Source organism: Poromitra crassiceps (assembly GCF_964638095.1).
Source record: "Poromitra crassiceps genome assembly, chromosome: 11".
Lineage (NCBI taxonomy): Eukaryota > Metazoa > Chordata > Actinopteri > Beryciformes > Melamphaidae > Poromitra > Poromitra crassiceps.
This window is the reverse complement of record NC_139643.1, coordinates 39130583-39150217: the sequence shown is the minus strand read 5'-3', so window position 1 is coordinate 39150217 and position 19635 is coordinate 39130583. Positions and strand designations below refer to the sequence as shown.

General features: G+C 46.5%; 1 protein-coding gene across 1 annotated transcript in view; it reads right to left on the bottom strand.

Moving 5' to 3' along the window:
• Nucleotides 1-19635, bottom strand: part of csmd2 (CUB and Sushi multiple domains 2) — a gene marked incomplete at both ends in the record, with an annotated part of 345949 nt that overhangs the window by 2882 nt on the left and 323432 nt on the right. Inside the window, 11 exons of the mRNA XM_083645747.1 lie at nt 1912-1999; nt 2785-2897; nt 4140-4301; nt 4619-4684; nt 8906-9085; nt 9313-9424; nt 9672-9745; nt 11130-11303; nt 11550-11723; nt 13737-13916; nt 16948-17124. Of these exons, the coding sequence (XP_083501873.1) occupies nt 1912-1999; nt 2785-2897; nt 4140-4301; nt 4619-4684; nt 8906-9085; nt 9313-9424; nt 9672-9745; nt 11130-11303; nt 11550-11723; nt 13737-13916; nt 16948-17124 (1500 nt within the window). The remainder of the gene's footprint in view (nt 1-1911; nt 2000-2784; nt 2898-4139; nt 4302-4618; nt 4685-8905; nt 9086-9312; nt 9425-9671; nt 9746-11129; nt 11304-11549; nt 11724-13736; nt 13917-16947; nt 17125-19635) is intronic.

Genomic DNA, 19635 nt, shown 5'->3' with positions numbered 1-19635 from the left:
TGACAGCACAATTGTTTTTTTCCTTTTCACTTCTTTTTTTTTTTTTTACATTTAGTCTCTCTCTCTCAGGCTTCATCTTTCATTCTCTCAAATAGTTTCCTCCGTTCAGACAGATGAGTGGGGAGTATTTTCTATTGTGGGGGCAGAACTATCAAACCATTGAAGAAATAAACACACACACACACACACGCGCACGCGCGCGCACACACACACACGGGGAATGAGACTGCGGCAGCCATTCAGAGCGGAGGAGTCTGGATGTAAGGATTTGTTGGCTGCAGACTGACTGTAACAAAGTGGCAGCCAGGAGGATCACTTGGAGGGTATTTCTAGGTCACATGCTTCAAGAAGAAGGCTGTATAGGGATGGCTTTGTGGAGGAAATGCTCTACACCTGTAGCAGCATGGCAGGAGAAGATGAAATGCTCTACACCTGTAGCAGCATGGCAGGAGAAGATGAAATGCTCTACACCTGTAGCAGCATGGCAGGAAAAGATGAAATGCTCTACACCTGTAGCAGCATGGCAGGAGAAGATGAAATGCTCTACACCTGTAGCAGCATGGCAGGAAAAGATGAAATGCTCTACACCTGTAGCAGCATGGCAGGAGAAGATGAAATGCTCTACACCTGTAGCAGCATGGCAGGAGAAGATGAAATGCTCTACACCTGTAGCAGCATGGCAGGAAAAGATGAAATGCTCTACACCTGTAGCAGCATGGCAGGAAAATATGCTCTACACCTGTAGCAGCATGGCAGGAGAAGATGAAATGCTCTACACCTGTAGCAGCATGGCAGGAGAACATGAAATGCTCTACACCTGTAGCAGCATGGCAGGAGAAGATGAAATGCTCTACACCTGTAGCAGCATGGCAGGAGAAGATGAAATGCTCTACACCTGTAGCAGCATGGCAGGAAAAGATGAAATGCTCTACACCTGTAGCAGCATGGCAGGAGAAGATGAAATGATCTACACCTGTAGCAGCATGGCAGGAGAAGATGAAATGCTCTACACCTGTAGCAGCATGGCAGGAAAAGATGAAATGCTCTACACCTGTAGCAGCATGGCAGGAAAATATGCTCTACACCTGTAGCAGCATGGCAGGAAAAGATGCTGGAGTACCAAAGGATGACATGGGAGAAAGGATGGCTGATATTTACTGTCAGACGATGAGATGTGGAGATACTGGATATGACAACGCCTCCACAGGCAGTGACACGCTACACACAAACAGCATGCATTGTCTCTCTCTGTCCATCATGTGTGCGAGCTTTTTCTGTTGGTGCACTGTCTGTCGTCTAGGCTGCTTTTGCTGAATTCTCAGCCATATATTCGAGGAGTGTTTCGCAATTGTAACGACAAAATCGGAAATCCTACATGGAAAAAGAAATGCACCCGAGGCTAAGCTTTACGGATGCAACACAAATATTTTTTTCTTTAACATCGAGGATAGAAATCCAGGAGAGTTTCAATAATTAGTTGATTAATCGACAGGAAATTAATCTGCAACTTTGTTTGGTATAATAAATTAATCGTTTAGACAAATTTTTAAGAAAAACAAATGATCTAATTCCAGCTTCTTAAATGTGAATATTTTCTGGCTTCTTTAGTCTTCTATGACAGTAAACTGATTCTCTTTTGGTTGTGGACTGTTGGTCAGGACAAAAGAAGACATTTGAGGACGTCATCTTGGGCTTTTGGGGGGGGGGAACGTGACTGGGATTTTTCACCATTTTGTGACATTTTATAGACCAAATGACTGATCGATTAGTTGAGAAAATAATCGACAGATTAATCGATAATGAAAATGATCGTTAGTTGCAGTCCTAAAATCCAGGCGGGAAAAAGCACACAGGCCCCAGAAGACGGTTTGGTCATGGTGGATTCGATAAGCGAATGGACAGCTCACTCACCCAGTCTCTGGAGACCAAACTGGCCGAAGCCTTTTCCTCGGACGAATCCCTGGTACACAAAGGAGTTGGACGAGGAGATGTAGGACACCTAGAGAGATAGGGACACAAAGGAGTTGCATGAGGAGATGTAGGACACCTAGAGAGAGGGGGATGGAAGGGACAGATGCACTCTGTGTGCGTCAGGTCTGGGCTTCACAAAGGGGCGTATCATCAAAGTGTCAGCAGAAGATGAAATATCATGTCACGGGGGCTGAGAGGGGCTCTTATGGCTGACATTTAATATGACACTTGACGTTTTTCTGCTCAGAAGCACAAACAGACACGCCCGACCACGCGCACACGCCTTACCCAAGAGGAGGAACTTCCCACTGTGCACAAGAACCGTTTGCTCGTAAACACCTCTGTGCTGTGTATCTTGTGAAACATGCACGTAAAAAAAACACACACAACCAGATACGCACACACACACACACACACACACACACACGTGCGCACGCACACCCGTGACCTGCTTTTTTAATGATATCTGGAGTGTGCTGCATTGAAGGTGCCTGAGGTGAGGGGATAACATGGGAGAGGGGAGAGGAGGGACCCTGTCGAGTCCTGATTACCAGCCAATGATTTAACTGACATTTTAATTAAAGAGAAAAGTCTCTGTGGGCCCTACATCTCCCCGGCGTGACAGGGTTAGTGTGCATGTGTGCCCGTGCATATTTGTGAATTGCCCTCTCTCATTCACATGTGGATAGTATGCCTGACTTTACCTGGCGGTACAGTTCCCATGCTGTTATCTGCCGTTTAGATGTACCATATGTCGCGGCGCTACGCGTGTGGGAGAGGTGCTGCATTGGTGACCCTTGATCTTGCACTCACGTGTCCGTCGAGGGCCCAGTTGTCAATCTTGAACTTGTTCACAAAGATCTCCACGGGGCCTCTGATCTGGTGGACCTGCAGTAGCAGCTGGGCTTCCTCCCTCTTATATGTACCTGCGCAAACAATGGAAAATGGCAGACGGGGGCATTTTGAAACTGTCTCTTCATGTGTTAGAAGACACTAGATAAAATAACATCTAGAATCTAAAATAATATGTTAAAAAATATACTATGCGATAGCAGTGTTGCTTCACTATTGCAATAATGTATCGATTGTTGTGAATACGAGAGTGGGATTGTGGAAGTTGTGTAAATAAATCACAGCCAGGTTGTGAAATAAGCAGTGCAGGTTTAGCACACTAGATGCCGTGTGTTGAGGCTAAGCAAGGAGACTGATTTTATTTCAGCCGTGTGTGTGTGTGTGTGTGTGTGTGTGTGTGTGTGTGTGCGCGTGCGCGTGTGCGCGTGTCTGCATGTGTGTTTCAGCGGGTTTGAGTCCCTCTCTCCATTGTGTGCCAAAGTCTCGCCATGGCGAGATTGCCCATGGGACCTGAGGAAGTGAATTCCCCATTCATTTCCCCATAGACGTTTCTTAAAATCCTTATTTAAAGAGTTTTACTTGGACAAACTAAGCGATTCAGCTATATTCAGACCCACAGGAGACCATATAGAACATTTCACTCAGACCAAAAGAAAACAAAGTGAAATGTTCTACGGTCTCCCGTGATTCTGAATATAGCTGAATCGCTTAGTTTGTGCAAGTAAAAACCCATAAGGATTTTTTACGAAACGTCTACGGGGAAATGAATGGGGAATGAAATTCCTTAGGTCCCATGCCGATGTGGAGCATGGGGCCAGGGGGAGGGGCTTAGGCTATAGACTTCTCGTGCTCCACCGGCTTGTGGAGCCAGGGGGAGGGGCCTAGGCTACAACTCATGGTCATCACATGCTTAAACTGACATCCTGTGTTAGAAACTCCATGCTAGAACGGACAGACGGACAAACACGTCATTTAGAAGCTGCTGCGCCGCTTAAAAAGTGCAGCTAAAGTGTGCAGGTTCAACAGGAGCAGAGGTGCATCCACAGAAATCATGTAAAAGTACAAAACAGACTAATGCAGTCACATTTGATGAGGCAAATTCACATAAGTACATAAGTACAAAATGGATGGGTGCCACTTAAGCATACCGGCAATTAGAGAGAGTGTGGCGCCCCATCCACGTTGTCCTTCTACACAATATTTGTTTTAGCACACTGTGATGAAGTTTAATCCTGTGGATTTTCCTCATCCAATGTCAATGTCTGAGTGTGTTTTGAGGGCCTGGGCTGTGCCTGCTGTGGTGTGGGTGTACCGACCGGCCAGTTTGAGCTCCACCCCGCTGTGGTCGATGAGTGTCCCGTTCACCCGGCTGCTGAAGGGCTCAAAGGCGTTGATGCTGAGCATGGCTGGCTGCTTCTTTCCAAGGTACTCATAGGATCCCCGCCACAGAGAGTTCTTAGCAAACACACCGCCTGGCACTGAGAGAGGGAAGGCCATTGTTGTTGTCAAATATTTTCATATCAACAACCAGAAAATGTAAACTTTTCAGGTACATAGATTTAGGTAGACTTTTGTTGTTGAATTGTATCATGGAATTCTAACGGTCTGCACTGTATGTGGGGGGGGGGGGGGGGTAACAGTGATTCTCTTCTATTGAGATACTGTCTAATTAAATTATAGTCAAATTCAACTTCCTCATTTTGCTGGGGAACACATGGAAGCACTAAAGGAAATTGAGACTTACTGACACATGAGAAAACAGTCAGTTGGGAATGTTAAGGAGGACGTGTGTTACCTGGCAGTTTGGGCGGCGGCTCCTGCACGGTCCCCACTGGGCTCTTGCCACTCGGGCGGTTATCAGCTGGAGAGCAGAAGAAAGCAGAACATCATTCAGTCAGAATCTGGTCCACAGGCTCACCCTGGAATATAGCCAGACTAATTATTTGCCTCAGGGATGAAAAAGAAACATTTTCCTCCTTTGAACCCAACAGCAGCAAGGGAACTTGAGGATTTTGTGCAAAATAGCCACATCCTACTTTATTTTTTATCGTTGTGTAATTGAGAGCATTCTTAAGAGCTCTTTTAGCGTACGGTTTGGAAATCTTAATGTGAAGGAGCGCAAATCCTTAAACAGAGTGATGTGCCTCGCTCGCAAGATGACCGGAGTCAATGTGCCGGCTCTAGAAGAGCTCTATAGCTCTAGACTTGTGTCATGCCTCTAATATTGTCAGCGACCCCTCAGGTCATTCGGCCACCAGCTTCTTTGATCTCCTCCGCCTGGCCAGACGCTATCGCTCTATTAAATGCTCCACCACTCATTTTTGCAAAGTTTCTTCCTAAGTGCAGTGCGTAGTCTGAACCATTCTGATTACTCCAAATGTTAGATCTATGCACTTGTCTAGATAATTAGCCCATGTTCTTCTTTTGCCTTTTTTTGTATAAGATGTCTTATACCGTTATCGATGCAATACTGCTATATTCGCATATGCACTTTCAAATTATGCACTTTAAATTTGAGCTAGGTGATTGTCGGGCCTATCCACATGTGGATTTGTCTCTTTTTATTCTTTATTCTGTATTAACACATTGACTGCCAGCCGTTTTTTTTTGCTGTAGGTAGCTTCTGCCAAGCCGTTTTTTGAGGATTCTGGCTCATTTTACAAGAGCCGAGGATTCGTTTCAGCTTGGACTTTGTGAACATACAATATCTCAAAAGTACTAATAGAATGTGTACTTTCTCTGTCTAAAAGAGTTAGTTTGTAGAGTTAGTCGTTATGTAAGCATTAGCAGTTGAATACAGCATGGTTTTAGCGTCAGAAAAAATATTCAGAGATAAACGGCTTTTTGTGAAATTGGATAGAACAGTCACTTTAACCATTCATTTTTGGCTCTCTCTCTCCCTCCCCCTCTCGCTCTCTCTCTCTCTCTCCCTCCCTCTCGCTCTCCCTCCCTCTCTCTCTCTCTCTCTCTCTCTCTCTCTCTCCCTCCCTCTCGCTCTCCCTCCCTCTCTCTCTCTCTCCCTCCCTCTCGGGAGGGAGACGCACTAGGTTTAATCCTAGTGAGAGGGGGAGAGGGAGAGAGAGAGAGAGAGAGAGAGAGAGAGGGAGGGAGGGAGAGAGAGAGAGCGAGAGAGAGAGAGAGAGAGAGCGAGAGGGAGAGTTGCTTCAACTCCTCCCTCCGTGGGCGTTCTTCTTGGCTGCAGCGCCGTGTAACAAGCACTTTCCTACCTGTGCAAATTCACTTTCTCATACTCTCGACCTCTCAAATAAATTTCTGAATAGAAATTAAATTACTCTAAATTAGAGCGAAAAAGAAACAAAAAAGAATGGGTTGAAAATCCCATTCTAAAAGCCTTTTATGGCTGTTTCCAATTTGGTGCTATTTTGCAAGGCAAAATGGCCTGCTGCTTGTCACCAGCCTCACTGCCCCGCTGCCGCTGTGCCTGGCTGTGCCTGTCTGCGTGGCCGCTCCCCGAGGAAGCCCGGCTGGACTCGCCCGCCTCCCGGAGCCCTGGCCGAGAGCTCCGATGAAGCCCCTGCGACTCTGGTCATATTTACGCTGCGTGCCTCAAAGTGTGCTCCATCCGCAATCCACGATGCAAGTTTGCAATCCCGCACCGCCAGCAATCAACGCGAAAACGAAAGCGCCTCCGCCAATCCATTTTCATGAGAATGGAAATGGATCACACTGCTTTTTGCTTGCCTTCCTACTTCCTTGTCGCCACTTAGTGGGTCGGTGGAATGGGTTGTACACGTTGTACACGTCCAATACTTATATAAGATATGTAAAAGGGTTAGATGCACAACCCCCCGTTAAAAAAAAAAAATCGATGCCAAGGACGTGTTTACACGTTGTTGGCAGTCAACAGCTGGATTCTGAAAACGTGTTTACACGTTGTTGGCAGTGAATGTGTTAATATTATTATTATTTTTTTTTTTTTTTTTACCTATACTGCCTTACATGTTGTTGGTGTCATTTGTTATGTGCTTTCACACCCAAATTCCAATGTGCTTTCTACATCAAATGGTAAATAAACTGACTCTGACTGCGGGAGGAGGAAGTCATCATCAGCACGTCCTGTCTCCCCTCTTACACAAATAGGCCCGGAGCGGGGTCGGCCCGCGACAGGGCCCGACTCTAGTTGACAAACGGCCGCCTATGGGGCGTCCCTGCAGGGCCGGGGCTAAATCACACACAGACTTTCCCGGCTGCAAAGGGAGGCACTTTAATAATGCCTTTACTGCCCATAGGGAAATACGCCACAGTAGTAAACACCCACCTACGCAAACAAACAGAGAGATCAGGCCTTTTCACGCACAAACCACAAACCAGGAAAAGCATACTGACGGTAATTTATGAGCAGGTGCATCGGCTGGCATACGTTTACACAGACGCGTGTGCGCATACATACAAACAAACACACACACAAACGCACGCACACACACACACACACACACACCACACACAAACAAACGCACACACGCTGCCCGAGTGCTGTGCTTTATTAGCTGTCAGTGAGCTGGCCTTCCGTCAGCGTGCCCACAGGTGCTGTTAATATCCTGGATATCTGCGCCGAGGCTAGTTTTCTCTCCTGCCTTCACTCTTAATGGCAGGGCCTTAAAAATACCCGCCACGCGCTATATTTCAGCAACAGCTCGCTTTGGAATCCATCGCACAGATATCCCCCTCGCACAGCCTTCGCGTTAAGCCATTAGCATTCATCTAGCCTAGATAATTGTGTGTCGATGACTCTATTTTTCCTATATGTATTTAGGCCAATGCCTGGGGGTGTCTTAATGGCAGTCTATTTGTCTGCTAGACCTTGTTAACACCGCCTCGCCATTTATAAGAGGTGCTTCTGCTAACCTAATCAATGGGATGCATTGGCCTAATCAGGTTTTTGCACCGTTGTTAATGTTTCAGCGTGTGTTTGCGAGCGCGCGCGTGCGTGCGTACGCGTGTCTGGCCCGTGCGCACGTGCCCGTGTGGTGTAATTGTGTGATGGATGGGCCATCCTAACCCCTGGCGTGTGTCTGAGAATAAGCAAGTGTTAACAGAGCCATTCATCAACATTAGCCCAATCCCCCATTCCCCAACATTAGCCAGCGCCGACTCTCGCAGCAGCCATACCAAAACCCAGTGGTTTGAATAAACAGCGCTGATGCAAATTGCACATGATAATATGAGGAAGTGTTTGGAATATGTATTTGCCTGCTTGGAGACGTGGGTGGGCATCTGCACTCACTTGCATAGTCTTATGAGGTTTGGTGGGTGTGTGTGTGTGTTTCTCTCTCTCTCTCTCTCTCTCTCTCAGTATCTTGGATTTATTTTTCTACAGATGCAGCAATCTTCAATTGGCTCTGGGCCAATTGGCTGCCAGCCAAGATACCTTGGCAGATTAAACAAAATTAAAACTGAAACTTAACTTAATTTAATATACCGGTACTATAACATATCATAACATAACATAACATAACATAACATAACATAACATAACATAACATAACATAACATAAACCAATTCAACCTGTCCCTTATGCTGTAACAAAGTTGAGTTCTATGGAATGGCCAGGCCTGCTGGCAGCCGAAAGGCCTTCAGCTGGAGCTACCAACCATAAAAATATGGGAGTCAGTGTGATGTCACCCATTGGTTTCTGGACTTGTGTTTGGAAGCCTCGTATGTCTGTCACCATCTTGGTGTCCTTGCACAGTTCGCACAAGATGGCTCAAGACCAGGGCTCCCAGAGCTGCAGCTCCGGCTATTGGTCCGTGATCTGCAAGCTGCGTGATCACTGGACATGCAACCTGTCATTCACCCCCAAAACACAATTTTTTTTGTATCATTTATTTTACTAAACAGGCGAGGTATATAAAAATTCACCCCCCGTGTTATAAAAGGTGGAGTTGGGGTTGCTTCACGGGGAACGCCTCCCTTTGGCCTCAAGTGGCCATTCGAGGAACTACAGCTTTCAGTATTCACTTCCGAAGCGTCCTCTGTCAAAACCTGAGTTAGCCCACTGGTACCACCAACTGAAGCTTGCTGCCGCTGTGTGTTCCTCTATGAATGAATCTGTGTCTGCACCTGCACAGAGAGGCGGCTTCCCGGTCCAGCTCCCGTCGGACCTGCAGGTCCTGTGCTCCGAGCCCCCGGCCAGGTAGAATCCAGGCTGGCACGTGTAGATCAGCGTGTAGCCCAGCGACGGCAGCTCGATGGCACTCACATCAGACTGGGCTGGCAGCTCCGGCTGGCTGCAGTGGTGGGCTGTACAAAGAACATGAGAGAGAAACAAAGTAACAGAGGAGGGAGAAAGATGTGGTTGACCAGGAAGCGTTGCAGAAAGAGCCATGGTGGAGATGGGAGTTCAAGGGAGAGTGTGGAGGAGAACAGCGTGTAGGCGTCAAACATTTTGCTAGAGGTTTCAAGCCTGGCTACAGTGAGTACCGGTATATACAGTATGCGTCTGCGATATGTAGAGACTGTGTACTGACCAATGCACTCAGGTTGGAAGCCGCTCCAGGTGAGGTTGGGCAGACAGGTGCGGGAGATGGAGCCCTGCAGCAGGTAGCCCTTCCTGCAGCTGAAGAACAATGTGCTGCTGATCTGGAAGAGGACATACAGAGATGTTTGTCTTTGGCTTAGGGATGTGGATGGTCATGCACACGCAGGCACACGTATACAAACTATATAAGTCCCAAATAATGCCAACACCACAAGTTTGGGTTATTTTTTTTATTTTTTTTCAGGTGTAGCACGTAAGGAATTGGTGCATTGAAAGGCTATGAACAGATGTATGTTCAATACAAAAATGCATATACTGTACTGTATTCTGTGACCAATGTATTCTCACCTGGTAGCCTTGACTGTTGTTCTGATTTCCAAAGAGGGGGGCGCCAGGGTCTCCACAGGTAGTGTGACTGGGATCTGAAAAACACACAGACGATAATTCTATGATAACTCTTCTTCTCATGTCAAAACATAGAAAAGCAAGTGCCATTTGATATGCACCCAGGAGACACTATACAGATACAGTATTTCACCTATAGACTAACACTATATTTTTGACAGAACCTGGGGTGAAATACTGACTGTAGGAGTGAGGGCTCTAAATGAGTACTTTCAGACAGCCCTGTACACAGACACACACACAGACATAAATCCTACAAAGTCATCCATTAGTAAGGCCGTGTGTGATCTCACACAGCTCAGTATCCCTGCTCAGTGCAGCTTACAACACAATGACAAGCTCTTGGGCCTTATCAGTGCACACACCCTGTTACTGTAATCAATTACCAACAGTCTGCAGCCAAGGCTGTGTTTCATTACATTATCACCCAGTGAGTCAAGTGCATTGTGTTCATCCATTAAACGCTAACTGTCAATTATATAGGCTGCGGCAGTTCAAAGTCACTGGGTCATTATTTTCTCTCACACACTGCAGGCCTACAACATGTTGGAACCGTCACAGAAGCGTCACAATTCAAATCAACACACATTACAAATCTACATTCACAGTGCAGTACAGTACATATTCACCATTACATCCCAGTTCCTCAGGCTATGGGCCATGCAGGCCCAAAATGGGTCACAGGCTTGTCACTGATGGGTCCCCAAATGACAAGAAAATTAATATACTTTCATGAGCCCGAGTCCCCGAGGGCGACACTCCATTTCTCATTTGGGTCTGAGGCAGAAAAAGTTCAAGAGCTCCATGAATTACATCATCGAAAAAGGGGTTTCACTTGAGCAAGAAGCCACATCAAGCCAGTCTTTGTAGTGTTTTTAGAGCAGCTACATTAAGACGCATTGCCAGGCACTTATATGTGAAGCGGAGTCTCTGGACAGCATTGCATCAAGAGGCTTATTGCTTTTAGAAAAGAGCAGTACAGAGGACATAAAATGTACAAGATTTAAATTTCATAAGGTAATAATATGGTTTGTGAAAACTAACTGTTCTATATGTATTGTGATTGGAGGAGAGGACTTCCATGAGTGCTTATAATGAATGGACAGGCAAGGATTTTTACTGCGTAGCAATGGGAAATATTTGGGGGGGAATCAAAGCTTGTTCTTAATGTTTGATATTATTGTCAAAATAGTATCAACTATGTATAATAATCTATACCATACTCAAGGTTGTGTTCTTGGTTGTAGGAACGAGGCCACAGGCCAAGCCCACCAGGGCCAATTACCACAATTCAACACTCTCCCCTATCTTTGTTACTGTTTCAATATCGTACACTAAATGCATACACAATAGCTAATGCCTTAACCTGAAGAGCATCCTAGTCCCATACGAATACCTCACCTATGCAGGAGGGCTGCGTGCCGCTCCAGGTGCCGTCGTATTGGCAGTATCTCCTGGTGGAGCCGACCAGCACCAGGGGCGGGTAGCAGGAGAAGGAGACTGAGGAGAGGTAGGTGAAGCCCCGGTCCTCCCTCCTCCCCTGGGCCGGGGTGCCCGGGTCACCGCAGAACACGGCTGCAAAGAAGAGGAGGAGGAGAAGAATGGAGGAAAGGGAGAAACAGGCGAGGCGCCAGAGATAAACTGAGAGCCACAAAGCGCGTTGGATGCAGATTGGATTTTGATTTGATATTTGGCAGCGGGCGGGATACACAGGGTGCTGAATGTCACACAAGAGTCATGCATACTTGTGGTGAAACAACGCATGGGGGACAAATCAATGAGATGTAATGTGATTGCGCATTCCGGCATGGCGCCACTTACGGAAGCACTGCGGCTTCTCTCCGCTCCAGTTGCCCATGCCCTGGCAGGTCAGCACGGTGGGCAGGGAGAGCTGGTAACCTTGGTTGCAGGCGTAGCTGATGCTGGAGCCCCAGGTGAAGTCTGTGCCCACCACCTGCCCGTTAGGGATGTGGGGCGGGGGGCCGCACACGATTGCTGCGAATGGAGGCGCACAGGCGTTCAGTTAGAGCTCGTCTTGCTCTTTGACTCACTATAGTATGGTTTGCCAAGTACACAGTGTAGTAATGAAACTAGTCGTGTAATGTTTGCAATTTCAATTTCAGAGATAATTAACCAGATGGATAGACCCCCTCTTTATTTGTCACAGACACACATCAATGAATGCACACATGTGAACGGTGGCTAGTACACACACACACGCACACACACACACACACACACACACACACACACACACACACACACACACACACACACACGCGCACACACACACACACGCTTCAGAGGCGCAGTGAAGTGTGTCCTCCTCCACGGTCAGGCCAGGAGCGGTGGGCAGCTGCAGTGAAGCAACCGGGGACCAACTTCTTCCAACCACCGCTGGTCAGATGATGATCTTCTGCATGTTTTTTTGTGGAGGAGTTATATATGGAGGAAACCCCAGGGGAGCACGGGGAGAACATGCAAACTCCACACAGGAAGGCCCTTTCTCACGAGATAACCCATCTGGGCACCAGGCACCAAAGACATGGGGAGACATACCCCCAGTGTCAACAGCATCCCAGGCGGAAGTCGAACCCAGGACCTTCTTGCTGTGAGGCGAGAGCGCTACATGTACTGTACCACTGTGCCACCATGCAGATGATATTAGAGTTACCATTCATCACCTCTCTCTAAATATCACATATTGAAGCTGAATTATTCAAACACGATATTCCAATCCTGACCAGCAGTGCTATTTTATGACCCTGACCATGATTTTGAAGGAATAAGAGGGTGCAACTGCCAATATACAAATTACTGCTCCCAGGGAGTAATAAATAATTCATTTCAAACAACACAACCCCTAATATTTATAAAGGCAGACCTGGTCACAGTTAAAATCAATCTCAATGTTTGGGCAAATCTGGAGTATTTCAAAATGCATGAATTAAAGCGAAATGATAGTTGAGAAATCGTGTCAGGCATGTAAAGAGGCCAAGTGAATTTTGCAAGAGATGTAGTTCCATCCATTCTTCATCCATCCTTCCTCCATGACTCCCTTCCTGCAGTCTAAGCAATCATTCTATATTCATCTCACTGCCATCTGTTCTTCCACTGTGCCAGTCAGTGTTGTAGTCAAGTCAGAGTCGACTGGAGTCTGAGTCCTGGACACACTTTCAGGACTCGTGACTCGACTTGGACTTGAGCACTGATGACTCGGACTTGGACTCGAGCGTTCATGCATTCAAACTCAGAAGTTGGAGAAAAGGACTTAGGGGACATTCAGACCAAAAGCGTTTTTGGAGCTGCCAGCGTCTTTCTGCAATTCATTCTCTATGTAAGGACGCGCTAGACGTGCTCCTCTTTTAATGAACGCACCTGCCGTTTAGCGCTGGTGGCGTCTTTTGTTTTTGGAGGAGCGCTGTGGGCGTTTTAAAGCTGAAAAAAGTTGAACATTAGAGGAAAAGCGCCCTGCTCGTCTTTTTCACTCATCCTACCTTTTCTCCTCCCGAGGGATTTTCAACCTCCGCTGCTGCCAGAATTGGCAATAATCTGGCTTTCATGTTGACAGTGAACATCAAACAGACAAAACCAGCTGGCTACCGTCCGTGTGGTCGTTGTGTTCTGATCTGTACTGCACGCGACTACAGGGGAAAACAAACGGAGCACAAACAAACTGCTCTGTGCGCTGTGTTTTGTGCACAATGGAAGCGCTCTCAACATGATTTTCATAGCATTCTGACTGAAAAAAAAAACGCTTTTGGTGTGAATGTCCCCTTAGACTTGTTAATTGCTTTTTTTTGGTAATAGGCCGTAATAATTTGGCATAATATATTGATAGCTATATTGATACTGTGACATTATTCAATTTTGTGTAGGGGCAGGCACATGTGTTCCACCTACATGCGGATCAGTAGGCTAACTCGGACTCGAACACTGGGGACTTGAGACTTGACTTGGCCTTGATATATAGTGACTTGACTACAACACTGATGCCAGCATAGGTACCTTTACACTGGGGTTTGGTGCTGTTCCAGGTGCGGTCCTTGGTGCAGACGAGTGTGGCGGCTCGGTCGGCGTCCATGGTGAAGCCGGGGGAACACTGGAAGGTGGCGGTGCGGTTGTAGGTGAAATCGTTCCCCACCCTCACGCCGTTGGCCGGCACCCCTGGGTCACCACAGTTGATCACTGTGGGAAGAGGACAAAACAGTGAGAAACCAAAAAGAAAGGGGTGTCGCGATAATCGCGATATGACGATAATTGTGATATTGAAAAATTATTGGTATTGTGTTAATAATACACATATAATAAGATTGTGTGTAAATAATCCTGCGTTCTCGCTTTGCCTCCCTCCTCCCTCCCCCTCCCCCCCCCCCCACACACACACACAACACACACACAATGTGACGCCATGATGCAGTAACTAGCTATGTCATTATCCATTATTTTGTATGCTTTATACAGTTATGGTTGGAGACTGTCAATCTCATGTTGAGTGTAATTAATCTGCCCCCCCATAAAAGAGACAAAGCGCACAATAAACAAAGTTAGAGTTTGACTGATAGCATTATAGATATCGTGATAATATCATTATCGTCAATTCTTTTGGTCACGATAATCGTGCAGTGAAAATCTGATATGGTGACAGCCCTAGGTGAGAGTTGAACAATAAGGGGACTGGGAGACGAAGGCGGGGCATAGCGGGAGAGAAAAAGTGTGTTTTTTGTGTTTGCGACAGAGGAATTAGAAAACAAATCACAAGCAACGGGAAGAGAGAAATCATGCATTCAAACAGCCCAATTAATTGCATCACTGTTCATACAATTTGCTAGCTCATCATGTCTAAGCCATATTATTTGATGATTTAATTTGCTTAGCGTTTGATTGTATTTGGTTAAGCGGGAAATCAATATCGCACACTTAGGATGAAACACAAGCAAGTAAACAAACTATTTAAAGTGGCACAGCGGATGGGGCTTCAGAGTTAACGAACTGTTATACGAACCCACTTTTCCAAAGCAGTTCCCCCCGCACACAAAACCTAACAATCTAGAAAGCCACATGGTTCCCTGCATCTTAACCGGCAATAAGCACTTCAGTCACGGACTGCCACTGTTGGACGACACATTTACACTGTATAAAGAAAATCAAATCAAATTGACTGGGCATATTAACTGACAGATTCTCCACAATTGCCCACAGTATGACTAAATGTGATTCTCTGCAGCTTAGGGCTTTTGGAATGCAGAGAGCTTAAATTGTGAGGGGGGTATCCTGCGACAACAGCTCCCTAAGGCCCAACATGAACCACAATTATTATTGTTGCTTATTTTCTGACAATGCAGACATACTTTTCTTGGGGGGAAATCAGAGTAACGAGTGCAAAAATTCCACAGTGTGACTGTGACAATTAAGTGCAATTCTGTGACTTAAATGTCACCAAAGAGGGAGAATCCAGGACAGCTACTGAAGCAGGAAGACCAGGACACCGCAGGACAGCTAGCACCATGATGCCTAGGAAGAAATGGCATTATTTAATGCCACAGACTAACTTTCCAACCACGGTTCCGGTAGGATGAGGAAAGCGGGCCTCCTGGAGGTGTGATGTTAGTGTCTTTCCTTGATTGAGCGAGTGCTTACATTCCCCACTGGGATGGGGAAACTGTGCCGCCTGGAGCCAAAATGTCCATCTAGCACTGTTTTACCATAACCATACTGTGTGGAAACACCGAGCCTTTAAGACACGGTGCCTACTGTGCCTCAAACCTTTGTAACTTAAGGCCCACTTCTCATTGTCAAAAACAATTCTGACGACCGCCTGCCCAATAAATGAGAAACAAAATAACATGACAAAAAAGGACTAGAAGATGAAACCGAATGGACAAACCCCGTCTTTTTCTTGTTTTTAAGATTATTTTTGGGGCATTTTTGCTTTTATTTAGATAGGACAGTAGGCAGACAGGAAAGGTTGGGAGAGAGAGACGGGATGACATTTGGCGAAGGACCTCGGGTTGGATTTGAACCCGCGTCGGCCGCGCAAAGGACCGAGCCTCCGTCGTACGCGTGCTACCAGACAGGTGAGCCACCAGGATGCACGAACCCAGGACCTTCTTGCTGTGAGGCGAGAGTGCGAGGCAAGAGCGCTACCACTGGGCCACCGTGCCCCCCATTCTACATGACAATTTCACGGGTCACCAGTTAGCAAACATGGCAAGCAATTCAGCGTTGTCAAGTACCCCTTCCCCTCCTATGGATTACCCAGTTCTGCAAGCCATTATTGGTGCTTCCAAGTTTCTTTTTTATGTTCTCCATTCTGAGGGAACTGGGTCTCTTGGAGCCATAATGGCTCTCTGTGACCTCTATTTGCTGCAGGGTCTCCTGGTCCTCCGGAGCAGCGGTGTGTCCATTGTAAGACCTGATGATACAGTAAAGGGCTGTCAGTCAGGCCCATGCCCTTTGGGTGGACCGCGGCACAACTCGATTTCCTGCTACTAAGCCGGGGAACATGCTGTGATCCACATGGGTCATGCACCACATGTAAGAGTAGGAAATGGGACCTCATCAGCCACCTTTCACTTCATAAAATAATAGAAATTAAAAATAGATGCACTGAGTTTTGAAAAAGCTTTTTCCTCCCTAAAAAGCGAGTGAGAATACCGGCCTAACTTATTTCAATATTCAATAACCTATTTCTTTATTCAAGTGACATCATTTTGAATAAAGTCCCGCTGTTTACGATGAAGAGACATAGAAAGATTGATAGATACAATTCTCTCAATAAGTGGTGCAGTGATGGGACAAAAAGTGAAATCTCACCATTCCACTCGCAGGTTGTTTTGTGAAAAAATCACGAGTTAAGACTGAAACTTTTTGCAACGGAGTGAAGCCCGCAGCCGAGTACAGTATTACCTCTGACTCCCATAATAAGCCTGGAGAAGTTTGCAGAGCTCTGGAAAAGGTTACTGGCTATCTAACAGTATATGTGCTCCGTGGGAAGGGGGGGTCATTATCCAGTAACAGCATTGCTGTAATATACACACAGAGAGAGAGGCGCCCAGTGCAGACAACTCAGCAATATGTATCAGCTAAAGAAAGGGAAAAGTCTCTTCAGCTGGAACGTGTTTTACATGATGGTTCACATACACATGGATGAATAGATGAGGAGCCCAGATACACTCTGGTCCTCTCTGCTCGGTGAGAGTTAATTACGGTACTGCACCTGAGCACTCAGGCATGTTGCCGGTCCACGTCCCGTTCACGGTGCAGTGTCTGGTGAGCAGGCCGGTGGAGTAGTAGCCCTCCCGGCACGAGTACGTGATAGACCGGGAAAACGTCAGTCCGTCGTGGATCAGGATCTGGGCATTCCGTGGCGTTCCCGGATTTCCACAGGTAATCACTGAGAGAGAGAGAGAGAGAGAGAGAGCGAGAGAGAGGAAGGAAGCAGGACAGAATTAGGGAATATTCACTTACAGTAGAGACTGTTGACATGATAGCATTTTCCCCCAACCTCCAGCGCCATTTTCCCATCAAAAGCAGAGGGAAGCAGCCGCTAGGCGCACAAACAACATCAACCACCTCACCCCCCCCGCCCACACACACACACACACCCTACCCGAGTGCTTTGAAAAGTTCAGAGATGTTCAACTTTTCAGAAAAGCGCGGTGTCACGTGGACCACTTTTTCCAGCTGACCAAACGCGATGACAGAGGCACTGGCAGTTTCCCATAGCAACAACAGATATGGAGAGGTGTCGGAGGAGAAATAGGAGGTTGTAATTAGTGAACTTACATTACTGTAACAGCGATCACAAAGGCAGTATTGGATTATACCGGATAGGCTGTTGGAACTGCTAAGCCTTTGCTTGTTCCACAACACTGTATTGAGAAGAGCTATAGCCAACTTATTTCTGAGCTATAGCAGCTGCTAAGCTAATGTCAGGTGATGTTATCTGAGCCACTTTTATTTCTCCTCACAGAAAGTGCTCCAGGCTGCACTTTCTCCACAAAATGAAAAGAAAAAACATTACATGTGGACGGCCCCTTAGAGATCAACTGCTACAACTCTAAGTGGTGGTGAAAGGTTAAGTGTGTGTGTGTGTGTGTGTGTGTGTGTGTGTGTGTGTGTGTGTGTGTGTGTGTGTGTGTGTGTGCGCGCGCGTGTGTGCGCGTGCATGCGTGCGTGCGTGTGTGTGTGTGTGTGATGTGACTTGGTGCAACTGCAGGTTTTCCTTCATCTGGGCATTTCTGAAAAGATCAGAGATGGAAGTCTGAATTATAGATGATAAACTCTCCTCACCCTAACTCTCTTCCTCTTTTCCATCTACATGTCTGTCTGTCTCTAAGTCTGTCTGTCTGTCTGTCTGTCTGTCTCTGTCTATCTGTTTGTCTCTAAGTCTGTCTGTCTCTAAGTCTGTCCGTCTCTCTGCCCATCTCGAAGTCTGTCTGTCTGTCTGTCTGTCTGTCTGTCTGTCTGTCTGTCTATCTACCTATCCGTCTGTCTATGTAACCTACCCACCTGCCTACCTACTTAAATAACACATTTGACACATTTATTTCTGCTTTACTTTTCTTAAAAGACTACATAGTGTTAATGCATTTAATTAACATTTACTCTGCAAATAAAACATTGGGTAAGATGAAGTGGGTTTACCCTAGACTACATTCCTATTCATAACCCCATCACTCCATTACAAAGTGTCTATTTCTGAAACAATAGCTGAGTTGGGAATCGTTCACTCATTCACTCACTCACTCACTATTCCCCATAGTGTTGATCATATAGTGTTTATCATAGTGAACTATATGGGGAATGATCAAAATGAGTTTCAGACACTACACAGATTATTTTCCTGGAGATCATTGTGTCACCAGATGCGCCGGGTATTTATGTGACGCAAGCAATCCGCACCCACTAACAACTGAGCTCGCGATGCAGATTGAGATGTCCTCCGGTAGTAGTGATGTTGCAGTTTTGACTGCTAAATCCTAAATAAATGATTGAAATTCTAATTATGTGCACGTGTGTTTTTTTCAACTGTGGTGCTGTCTCCTAAAAGCAAGCTGTGCTGGTCAAGTAGCTCACAAGCTTGTTAGCTCGCAAGCTAACGACTTTCTTCTTCTCCTTCGGTAAAGGCAACAGCATTGCATTGTGCTATACCGGCGAAAATGCAGGGTACATTTGCTGTTCACTATAAATCGCTATGCATTGTGGGTATTTTATAGTGGACTAAATAGTGAATCAAATTAACAGTTGGCGACACACTAAATACTCCACTATTTCTGTCATTGGGACCAATTCCAAACAGGGCTACTGTTTCCATGACATGCCCCTCTACTTCCTGTCCCCCTGGAATGCAACCCTCCCACCCCCTCCCCCCATCTTCCCCAACTCCCAACTTCATGACTAACTCTCTGCTTTGATGGACATATCCGTTGCTCAGCTAATCCCCTGGTGTCTGTCCGCTGGCCGCGGTGACGGCTCTGTTCATTACAGTCTCCAGCTTGCCCCGGGCCCTCACCAACCCCCCCTCTGTAATGACCAGATGTGGCCTGGCCCTTGATGTCTGTGCCAACTGAGAACAGGTGGCCAACCTCAGCCAGTGGGCACAGCACACACCGAGAGAGGCAATGAGAGAGAGTGAGTGAGCGAGCGAGCGGGGGATGGGTGAAGAAACTTCTGGAAGTAATACAGCGTATGCAAGGATAAGGTGAGCCACCAAAGGCTGCATGGCCATGGAGATGAGGAGAAGAGCAGGGAAACTGCTGAGGAGATATGTGAGATAGAATGAGACTGAGGATGAAGGCTGCATGGCCATGGAGATGAGGAGAAGAGCAGGAAACTGATGCGGAGAGATGGGAGATACAGTGCGACTGAGGATGACTCAACTTGCTGAGTAACTGCTGCTAAT